Genomic DNA, 12,284 nt, shown 5'->3' on the forward strand with positions numbered 1-12,284 from the left:
GGTGTGGTGGGAGGCCAGCGGAAAGGTCATTCTTTCCCTATAGTGAAGATTCTTCCTACCATGGGCGTCAAGGCTCGGGCTTCTGGTGGTCACTGTGGGCAATGCTGTGGCCCCTGGCACTGGGTTGGGTCCTGAAGACCCCTTCTGTATAGGAGATGACTCTCAGGTGCCACAGCATGGGGCAGGCTGGGGGTCCTGGTGGAGGCCCAGAATGCCAGGGGGTAGGAGACAATGAGGAAATTCAGAAGAGTAACAATTTTCAATAAGAGAACTGTTGTGACAAAACAACAAGGCCAGATCCGTGTGTGCCAACTGAGTTCTGACTTTCATACACTGACATTGTTATAAAAGACAAGACTGTTAGAGCACGCATCAGCGCAGCCTCCAAGTGGAAAGGCAGTTTGCATCACAGAAAGACAGAGGTTGTGTGAAAATCAGTCTACTTCCCACCTCAGGTGCAGAGTCCAATAGATCTGGTTTCAAACCCCAGCCCTGCCACTGATTCCTGCAATTATAGCATCGTTGCACCTCAGTTTCCTCATCTGTAAAACAGGTATCACTAAGGCTGGGGATTGAGCTCAGTGGTGCCACCACCTGCTTCTCACGCACAAGATCCCAAGTTCGATCCCTGGTGCCAAAAAACAAAAAAAATCAACGGGTGTCACCACTCTTACCTGGAAGGTTATGATGGGGTTAACTGAGCTAAGCAAGGCAAAGTGCTAAGCACGATGCCTGGCACATAGCAAGCACTCAGCAGTCACTGCCACCACCTCAGGCACTGTCTGCGCAAGTGTTGTTTTCCTAGGACATAGGGTTAGGGTTGGGGTTGGTGGCCTTGTCTTCCTTTCCCCATCCACGTTTCAGTACAGGTGCCCAGTCACTATTGCCCTATCAAGACAGAGCCCCTGCAGGGTGAACTCTCGGGAAGTTACCCCAGAAACAGCTCTGTACCTGGAGAGAAAGAACTGGCCCTTGATGCCAAAACCAGGGCCAAGCGGAAGGCTACAAGGGCATGGGCTCTCAGGTGAACGCTCCTCTCACAGTGAGTAAGGGGTTAGGACCACCAGTGCCAAGAATCCCTAAGAATGAGGAACACCGAGCTGAGATTAAACGATGATGGATTAATTGCAAAGGCATGAGCTCCACTTCCAAAGGGTACCCAATGGCTGTTTTCTTTAAGCTTAGTTGATGGATGTACATTATTTATTTTGAAAAATAATTTAGTACAGAAGATGATAATAACACATATTGGACCCCATCTCTCAGAAAGAACAGTTGCTAATGTTTGTTATTTGTATATCAAATCCTTCAAAAAAAGACAAAGTGTATTATTCTTCTCTACCCCCATATTTATTACTTACAGTCTCCCAATCACTGTTATGAATTTAATTTTTATCCATCTACCTCTGGTTTTTTTTTTCCTGCTAAATTTTCTGGGTTTTGTTTTGATGGGAAAGAAATGAAAACATGGAAAATGTGCACAGTGAAAACGTGAGTGTGAGGAGTTTGTGGGCCCAGGAAGTTTCCCCGACGGGAAACCTGATTGGCCCCTAATGCTAGTGTGGCCTCCAGGGGGAGATCAGGCTGCAGATTTGCGCCTGTAAACATCTGCAAGGCTGTGCAGACCCCCGGGCCACAAGGCAGACAGGAGCTCCAGAGGGCTTACCTGGATCCAGGTGGGTGAAAGAGCCCACCACGAAGTCCAGTGTGGACACTGCCAGGAGGAGCAGCAGCAGCAGCTGGAGGCGAATTATCCATTTGACACCTGCTAGGTTAATACCCAGCAAGGCCAGAAGCACCGCAACTGAGATTCCTCGCACGGCCCAGATGTTCCTGAGGCCCAGCAAATCAGAGATGGATTCGGCAAAGCCCGTGATGTACATGGCACCTGCAACACACTGCCCGGCAATTCCCGGTCAGCAGGGGCAGCAAGACAGACAGGCGTCAGAAGTCCGCAGAGCCAAGCCTGCCCTGCGTAGCTGCTGCCCCAGCAGATGCACCCTCAGCACCGGGGCCTCTGCCAGGGTTGAACCAGCCCTCTCCGCCCGGAATCCGACTCAGGCTCCCCTCAGCCTGTCCACATCCCTTCCGAGGGGAGAGCGCGCTCTGACCGCACTGTGAGGGTTACCCGCAGTGAGCACTGATTCGGAAGCTGATGGAGGAAGGGGACAGGACGCTGAGCCAAAGGATTTCTCTGCGCTCTTCAAGAACTAAATCTAGAACAGAGGACAGGCAGGGGTCCCCATCTTCAGAGCTGCAGAAAGGCCCTGCAGCAAGCTTCTTTGGTCTCCATTTCTTTGTAGGTCAGCATTATTTTTTAAAAATTATCTTTGAAAATAGAAAAAAAGAGAGAATAACACATCTTCTCAGTGTCATTTGTGACAAAGCTAACCAGGCTATCTAGGTGAATGCACTCAGTTCTGGTTGTCACTTGCTACTGATGAACTTCATGAAACATCTCAGAATTAGTAAGTTACTTGCTTAGAGATGTTTTTCCAGTAGAGATGCAAATGACTTCCACCCAGGGGAACAGAGAGTCCATAAGGCTGGCATTTGTTGTCCAGTAAGACATTAGCTAGTTTTGTATTAACCCAGTGAATTTATATTTATTTATTAAAGTGGCTGGCTCCGAACTGGCATATTTGATCTCTCTTCCTCCAGTGTCCGTACCTAGCTTCTCGCCACTCTTTAACTCTTTTCTTTGGCTCCTTCACTGATTCATGAGTTGAGTATGATCTGTGGCACATGTTTATTTTATATTTGCTCGAAAGTTATGATTTTATTTTATTTTTTGGAAATACTTGAAAGGTCAATTTCAAATAAACAGTTGGGAATAACAGCAGCCTCACTTGGTGTAACCCTCAGCCCACCTCCTTCCCTCCTTGGTTTGTCCCTTGCTGACCCTGGGACCCACAGGTGCCTGTCACCACTGTGGTCTCTCTGCTTTTGCTCCCCTCCCAGGGAACAAGTTCGATTAGGGCCCCATTCAAATTCCTTGTTTTCCAAGAAGACTTTCTTCATCCTCATTTTTTGAATAAATCCTGTGCTTACTGCTAATGCAATACAATTAATTATCTGGGCCCATATTCTATTATTTCATGTGCATAAGTTTGTCTCCTAAATTACCACTAAGACTGCATTCAAGACTCCTTTGAAAACAATAATTTCTGTGCTGATCGCACCTCTTCCAGTGCCCGGTGTTGCTAAGGACAGGGCAAGCACTCTGTGAACACCGTGGGCCACTCGGGTAGTGTGAACAGCACTTTGGGGTCCGGGCTCCATAGTCCCCGGCCTTCTGAGTGAAGGCCAGAGGGTGACACCAGTTCTGTACTCTTCGCTGAGATTCACTCACTTTGCGACTAAGCAGGAAACAACAAACAACCCTAAAAACTAGAGATCAAAAGTACCAGCCCCAGTCACCTTGCCTGACCTGCCATGACACAGTAGGCACTGAGCAGGAGAATACTGAGGTACAATCTGCCTGATGCTGGCCATTACCATAGTAATGACAAGCTGGGATTTATTTTCTGGGTAGATCTTATTTTAGGGGGAACATATCATTTTCGCCAGTGTTCCTCAAATTTATATATTAGCTTCAACAGTTATTCCAGCCCTCCCAGTGTCCCGTAATGATAGGTATTTCTATCCATATTGGAGATGTGGGGGAAATAGAGAGAGAGAAGCTGACTTACATTTTCCTGCTTTCATCCCCCCCTCCTCATGAGTAAACAACAGCATGTGTTGTGACACCGACAGTCTTTCCTCAGTATTTGGTCAGCTCAGCTGGACTCTTCACGGTCACGTTAACCCAAGGTTTTTTTTAAATGACCACATGCAGTAATACTGGTCATGTATGTGAGCATCCCACCCGCCTCCGTGTCCCACGTCCGAGCTCGCAGAGGATGGTGCCAGGACTGGACGGGGAGCGTCCATCACACCTGGAGCTGCCATCACCACCGTGTGTGAAGCTTAGGACAGAAGCTGCTGGTACAGGGCGGGCCAAGCTGTAGACATCACTTTCTGCTTCCAGCCTCCTTCCAGGTTTGTACCTAAAATGCCTTTTAGCTCAAAGATGCCAGTAACAGAAAACTGTTCTTCGGGGAGCCTGAAAGAGCTTAGTGGTTAGGAAGACAGTCTATGAAGCCGGGAGGGAAGGCCAAACTCTGTGTGACTCCAAGAAGTGTTTCCACCTCTCTGTGCTGCTGCCTCACTTGCTACTGCGAAGAGGAAATACAATGATGGAAGGAAGGTCTTCGAACAGGATCTGGCTTCTAGTTAGAGTCACAGAAAAAACAACGATGGGCACCATCAGCTTCGCTCTATTATTATCGGCTGGTGAAGAAGAAACAGTGAGCTCTGAATATCATATGCTTGTTAAGGAGATGAAGGAAACATCACTGGGATGCTCCAGTAGGAGGTGCAAGTCAGGCTCTTTGAAGTGAGAGGTTTACTTTCGGGGATGGCAGTAATGGCCCCAAATTAAGACATCTTCTCAAAATTGAAGCACTTGTGGTAAGAGATAAGGACGTTTATGGGAGGGGAAAAGTAAAAGAGATTTCCTATTTGGTCAGGGCAGGAGCTAGTAAGTAACGCATCTGGTGAGGAGAAAAAGTAAAACAGATAAATGGAAAATAAAAATGTCAATGCAACCGTGGCTTCTAAGGGTGGTCTTGCGCTAGAACTAAAGGCATTGTAAGCACGTCCAAATCAATTGGAAGGAAATGAAACAGGAAAACATTTGAGAGCTGAGGGTGTAGCTCCGTGATAGTGCACTTGCCTCGCACGTGCAAGGTGTGGGGTGAAGTCCCCAGGAGAGAATGAGAGGGAGGAAGGGAGGGAGAAAGTCAGGGTGAACCATGTTGGCTGAAGTAGTGAAGAAGAAAACCTCCAGCTATCTAGAAAGTAATGAAAAGCAGCTTGGAATGAACACGCGCACCTGTAACCCCAGCACTCTGGGAGGCAGAAGCAGGAGAATTGCAAGTCTGAACCCAGCTTGGGAAAACGCGAGACTTGGGGAGACACTGTCTCGAGAATTCAAATCAAAAATGTTTTTAAAGGACTGGAGTTGAAGCAAAGTGTGATGGCCTTGTGCCACTAGCAAATTCAATTCCCAGTGCCGCCTGCAATCAATAAATAAACAGTGAATTCTAGAACTCAAGAGGCACAACTAGGGGGCCGGGGATGTAGTTCAGTGGTGCCGCTGGCTGCCTCGCAAGCGCAAGGACCTGAGTTCAATCCCCACTACCGAAAAAAAAGAGGCACAGCCAAACTTATATTAAGATAAGAAGGGTAAAAAGGTATAGTCCTAAATGTTTTTATTAGCTAAAAAGGAAAGTAATATAAAGAATAAAATCTTAACTGAGGAAGGCATAAAAATCTCAGCATAAATACAAAGTAAAAAGAAGTATTTAATGTAGGAAAATATAACATTAATGAAATAGAAGGAAAAATCACAAGAGAAAGGGCACAAAATCAAAAGTTGATCCTTTCATGAAAAAGACAGATCAGCCTGGCAGCCTGATTAGGAGAAAAGAGAAAATGCAAAAACACAGACTACTAGGAATGAAAGCAGAATAAAGCTGCTCACACAGAAGAGAGTAAAAGAGCTGGGAACAGAAGCACACTGTGAGTTTCGGGGCATCACGCCTGCTCTAAAGTAACTGCTGTCTCAGTGCTCAGCGCCGAGCCCTGACCTGGAGGGGGTCTGTGACTCCAAGTTAGCAACACCTGCACACCATGAACTAGGACATGTGATTTGTCCCCCTTTTTTATAAAAGTCAGCCAAAATCCCCAACTATGCGTCTATAATCAGAGGGGGTGCTCCAACCAGCTTTTCACATCGGTCCGCTCCAGATGTCAAGGCATCTGTGTTTTCCTTATATTGTCTCCGATGCGTTACCTGACCGCAATCAATATCACCTTGTAATTCTGAGGGAAAAAAACGAACAGACTATTGCATATGCAAAAGCTACGTGGGGCTGTTTTGTAGCTCAGTCTGACAGCAGCCCACTCCGGACTGCTCTGAGCTTGGCCCCGGCCTGAGCACCACTGTTCTCTGGAACGCATTCCAGGCGATTCATCTAAAGTGTAAACACTTCCAGCGTTCATCATGTTTAACAGGTATCTTCGTTTCCTTCTAAAGTTCATAATCACGTACAGTCATTTTTCTTTGCCATTGTCGTTACTCCCGGCCGCATGAGGCGGGGGTGTCGCCTAATATTTTCCAGAGAGAAAACAGGCTCTCTTCAGAATGGAACATCTTCACTCTGAGGTGTTTGTTTTTAGAAACTTGCACATTCACAACAGAGGCCTAGCCAGAGGACCACCAGGGTGGCCCCTCCACACCCTCTGCTGACCCAGAATTCCTGCTTTAGGCTGAAGTTGGTGGACTGTATGTCTTTGTCTTTGGTAACTCCCATAATGAAAACTCCAGAAGGTTTCCAGTGTTCCACTGATTTTTGTACAGAGTCCAGCACAGAGCACGTTAGCCATTACGAACGCTTTTAGAGGTGTCAGTGCAGGCTGAGGTTGAACAGTGAGGTTTCCAGGAAAGCAGCACCTGTAAAGTCCTCAAGCCCACACAGGTGAGTGGAGCCGGGAGCAACTGTCCCCGCTTCTGGCCAAGGGGTCTGCTTTTGCCCTGAGCTACATCCCCAACCTTTGTGTGTGTGTGTGTGTGTGTGTGTGTGTGTGTGTGTGTGTTTTCTTCTTTTACTTTGAGACAGGGTCTCACTAAGTCACTAAATTGCACAAACAAGGCTCAAATTATGATCCTCTTGCTCAGCCTGAGGAGTACAGGGAATACTCACCTGCACCTGCCACATGTGGCTTTATTTTGTTTTGCTAACATGGCTTGCTATGTAGTCTAGGTTGGCCTTGAACTCATAATCCTTCTGACTTAGCTGCAGGTATACATCACTGAGCCTGGCTAATTTTTGATGTCCTGTGGCAGGGGTTGGCAAACTGTCACCTTCTGGCCAAATCCTGCTTGCTGCCTATTCTGGTGAATAAAATTTTATTGGAATACAGCTATGTCTATTTTTTCCATATTGTCCATGACTGCTTTCACATTATAATCAATGAGTTAGATGTCTGTGACAAAGACATATGACCCCCAAACCCCCAAATATTTACTATCTGGTCTTTTATAGAAAATTTCTAACCCCTACTCAGAAGCAAAACTTGGCCAGCTGCTTTAGCTGTCATTAGAAATTCATGATCCAGGAATAGGAAGCCTCGGAAACCCCAACCACATCCAGAAATAGGAAAGAACTCAAATCAGGAGCCTACATCACCATCCTAAGGTCATAGAAAATGAAGAGCAAATTAAACTCAAAGAAGAAAATAATGAAGTTAGAGTAAAAATAAATGAAATAGAAACCATAATAACAATAGAGAAATACTTTGAAAAATAAAGAATGGTTCTTTGCAGATAGACCTATTCCTAGACTGAGCAAGGAAAAGAGATAGAGAAACAGTTCAGTGCACACCTGTGTAATCCCAGCTGCTCGGGAGATTGAGGCAGGAGGATTATAAATTTGAGGTTAACCTGGGAAATTCACAATACCTTGTCTCAAAAATTTTTTTAAGTGTTGGAAGTGTAGCTCAATGGTAGAGTGTTTGACTGGCATGTGCGAAGTCTAGGTTCAATTTCCAGTACAGAGAGGTGGGGGGATTCAAATTGCTAATATAGTGAATGAAAGGGTCGATACAAAAAGAAAGAGGCTTATAAGGAAATCTATAGATAATTAATATGCCAATTCACTAGATAACTTAGATGAAATAGACAAATTCCTAGAAAGACTCAAACTACCAAAAGTGACCCCAGAAGAAATAAGAAATTGGAATATACTATATGAGATTGAATTAGTAATCAGGGGACCTGTTTGACCCCCAACCAGCTCCATCCACACTTGCAGGTTCCACCTGCCAGCTCTGTATTTGCTTCCTCTCAGTATGGGACAACAGACGTACCAACCAAATGACCAACCTGATCGTGAACTTGGCAATGCCCAGGGAGAGAAGGTAAGCCCAAGGGTCAGCAGATCTAGGCAGAAATTACAGACTTGGCCAGCCATACACCAAGAAAAGCCCATAGCTATTGTAAATCACAAAAATAGCATGGGTTTTTACTCCAAAAGTGATTCATTCACCCCAGGCTGGAGTTGGATAAAAAACCCAATGCAAGGGCTGGGGATTTAGCTCAGTGGTTCCGCTGCCTGCCTTGCAAGCACAAGGGCTTGAGTTCGATCCCCAGTACAAAAAAAACAAAAAACAAAAAACAACAACAAAAAAACCCAATGCAGTGCTTGCCATAAGAACAGAGAGGGTTAATCAGATGCCATTTGGCGGGGGGTTAAGATTGAACCACAGAACAGCTTTACTTCAGGGTTTCCAGTGCTACCCTCCCACTGTGACTGGGTGAAAGCGAGCCACAGAGATGGTGCAGGCTAGACACAGACCCCCTGGGAAGTGTAAGCTCAGGCCAGGAAGGACACAGACCCCACCCTCCACAACGAGAAACCAGGCCCGGTGAGCTGAGCGTGGCTTTCAGAGGCATCTGAATCTGAAAGCACTGGATCTAAGCCCAGCGTCTGTTTGAATGCCTGCCCCATTGCCTACAGTGTTGACTGCTCTCTGCATCCACTGTGAGCAAGGACATAGCTCAGTTTGGACGGTTGCCGCAGTGTACAGGGTGCAGACAGAGGGGGCACCTCACAAACCCACAGGCCATAAAGCTAAGTGGAGAAAATCATGACTTGCTGGATTCTAAGACTATAGATACTAGAAAGAAACCACTCATTCGAAAACACAAAGAAGTATTATTTTAAGTCGAAATTTTTTCTTTTTTATTCTCTCTTTTTTTTAATTTGGAGGTTTCCCTCTTTCTCCCCCGTCTTTTTAACTTTTTTCTTTTCCTTCTTATTTTTATTTTCTTTTATTTTGTTCTTTTTTTTCATTCTTCTTTTTCTTGTTTATTCTTTTCTGTTACTTTTTGCTAATGGAATTCATTTGCTTTTATTCCTCAGGGGACCCATGGTCTCAGTTTTTTGTCCTCCTTCTCATCTTACGTTGATTAATTTTTCAAATTTTACTTTTTTCATTCTCTAGTTCCCCACTCTATCTCTATTGGTATAACCATTAAATTTTATAAATCTTTAGATTAGTTAACTTCGCTATTACTGTTGAATAATATTCTATTATTAGTGGAGGTACAGTTGTTGCTTTTAGCAGATATCTATTGTATGTCAATAGTTGATTTGTCTTAATGGTTTTACTATAATTATAGATCATTTTTCCATGGGTAAGGGTGACACGTTATTAGTTCTTTAAGTCAATCTCTAGTTCATCTTTGATGCTATTATTGTTAATGATTTTGTTGCTATTGCCAAGGTGGCACAGTTGTTGCTATTTATTGGTTTTCAAATGGCATAAAAACCTGTTTACAGAAATAATAGCAGGAAACCTTCCAAATATGGGGAAACAATTTAACATGCAGATAACTGAGACATACAGAACCCCAGTCACAGTCTGAAAAGAACCTATCCACAGCACATCATAGTCAAAATCTCAGAAGGCCAACAAAAAGACTCTCTTGAAAGAGAAAAGCAATGAATCACTTATAAAGGCAAACTCAGAATTACAGCAGACTTCTCAACACAGACTTCAAAGGCCAGAAGAACTTGGAGTGAAGTATTTCAAGCCCTAGACGAAAACAACTTCCAAACCAGAGTTCTATATCCTGCAAAGCTATCTTTAAAAACTGATGGGGGAAATAAAGTATTTCCATGACAAAGCACACCTAAAGAAATGTATGACCACCAAATTAGCATTCAAAAACATTCTCAAGGATATCCTAGACAATGACAAAAGGTCTAATAGCAAGAATACACCAGGTAGGTGAGCAGTTAAGTCGAAGGGGGATAAAGAGAAATTAGTGATAGAAATATAATGACAGGAATAAATCAGTACCTTTCAGTAATAATTCTCAATTTGAAGGGTCTCAATTCCCCAATCAAAGGACACAGATTGACAAAATGATGGGTCAAGAAACACAATCAAATGTATGTTGTATACAAGAAACAGATTTAGGTCCAGGGATTTAGCTCAGTGGTTCAGTGGCCTGCCTTGCAAAGCACAAGGACCGGAGTTAAATCCCTGGTACCCCACCCAAAAAAGAAACACATTTAACTGAAAAAAGAGATTCATAGACTACAAATCAAAGAATAGAAAACAATATTCCATGAAAGAGGAACCCAACCACCAGGAGTAGCTATCCTATTTTTAGAAAAAGTGAATTTCAAGCCAAAACTGATCAGAAGAAGCAAAGAAGTTCCCTACATATTGGCCAAGGGAACAAGCCAACAGGAAGGGATAACACTGGGGCACCCAGCAATGTAAAACAAACACTACTGCCCATAAAAGATCAGATAAACATTAGCACAACTATAGAGAGGAAGGTCAACACCCCACTGTCACAAATTGATCAAGTAGACCAAAAAGTCAACAAAGAACATCAGAGTTGAACAAAACCTTTGAACAAATGGATTGAACAGACACCTACAGTGTTCTACCCAACAATAGAATACACATTCTTCTCAGTAGCACAGGAAACTTTCTCCAAAATAGATCACATAATAGCAAATAAAGCATACCTAAGTAAATGTAAAAGAACTGAAATTATCCCATGCATATTATCATACCATAGTGCAATGAAACTAGAAACCAATGGCAAAATAAACCATAGAAATTATTCAAACACATGAAAATTGTTAAATAATCAATTCATCACACAAGAAATCAAGGTAAAAAATTAGGTTCTAAAATCAAACAATAATGCCAGCACAATATACCATACTTATGAGACATAATAAAAGCAGTCCTAAGAGAGAAATTTGTAACTGTGAATGTTCACATCAGTAAAACAGTGGGAGCCCAAATAAATAATCTATTGATGTGTCTCAATGTCCTAGAAAAACAAGAATAATTCAAATCCAAAACTAGTACTAGGAAGAAAAATATGAAGATCCAAGGAAAAGTTAATGAAATTGAGAATAAAAAACAAATACAAAGAATCAATGATTGAAGGGCTGCTTCTTTGAAAGAACAGATAAAACAACAGACCAACCCTCAGACAATCTTACCAAAAAGAGAAAGAAAAGACTCAAATCAATGCAATTAGAAATGAAAAAATTGAAATCACAACAGATACCACTAACTCTAGAGGATATTAGCAACTATTTTGAAAACCTGTACTCTGATAAATTGGAGAATTCAGAAGAAATGGACAGATTCATATATATGAATTACCTAAACCGCACCAAGAAGATACAAAACCTGGAATAATAAAATAACAGGCAATGAACTTGAAGCAGTGATAAAAAGCCTACCAACTAAGAAAAGTCCAGCACCCAGTGGATTCACTGCTAAATTCTACAAGAACTTGACACCAATGCCCTCAAACCCTTTAATGAAAACAGAGCGGTACTTCCAGAGTCATTCTTGGAAGCTAGCATTGCTCTGATTCGAAAACCAGACAAGCATCCAACCAAAAAAAGGGAACTACATGCCAATCTTAAGATACTGACAAGCAGAATGCAGCAAATCATAAAAAAAAAAAAAATACATGTTCATCAAGTAGACTTCATCCCAAGGATGCAGAGTAGGTCAAGATACACACATTAATAAATGTAATACATTACATAAACAGAAGCAAGGACAAACATTACACAATCCTCTCCAGAGATGCAGGAAAAAAAAAACAAAAAACCTTTCACAAAACCCAGCATCCAAACAGAAGCAATCTGCTGGAAGACAACATAGGTAAAATTCTTAAGGATATAGACATAAACAAGGACTTTGTAAACAGTGTCCTAACAGAAATAGCATCAAGAATCAACAAATGGGATCATATCAACTTAAAAAGCTCCTACATAGCAAAGGAAACCACCAACAGAGTGAAGAGACATCCTCCAGAATGGGAAATTATTTATGCCAGCTGTTCTTCAGACAGAGGACTAATATCTAGAATACATAAAGAACTCAAAAAAAATCAGACCCATCCAAAAGAAAAGAGCCACTCAAAAAGTGGGCAACGGAAATGAAAAGACACTTCTCAGTACAGATGGCCAATAAATACACGAAAAAATATGTTCATTATCTTTGGCCACGAGAGAGATGCAAATTAGAACAACTCTGAGATTCTGTCTCACTCCAAAAAGGATGGCCAGCCTCAAAAAAAATCAAACAACAGAAATGCTGGTGAGGACGCGGGGGTGGGTGCG

The 12,284-nt window shown here is 43.0% G+C and overlaps 1 protein-coding gene across 1 annotated transcript in view; it reads right to left on the bottom strand.

Moving 5' to 3' along the window:
* Positions 1–12,284, bottom strand: part of Slc12a8 (solute carrier family 12 member 8) — a 139,175-nt gene that overhangs the window by 104,152 nt on the left and 22,739 nt on the right. The window contains exon 4 of the mRNA XM_010618253.3: positions 1,667–1,898. Coding sequence (XP_010616555.1) covers positions 1,667–1,898 — 232 coding nt within the window. The remainder of the gene's footprint in view (positions 1–1,666; positions 1,899–12,284) is intronic.

This window comes from Fukomys damarensis, unplaced genomic scaffold (assembly GCF_012274545.1).
Source record: "Fukomys damarensis isolate Sample0158 unplaced genomic scaffold, DMR_v1.0_HiC HiC_scaffold_24, whole genome shotgun sequence".
Classification (NCBI taxonomy): domain Eukaryota; kingdom Metazoa; phylum Chordata; class Mammalia; order Rodentia; family Bathyergidae; genus Fukomys; species Fukomys damarensis.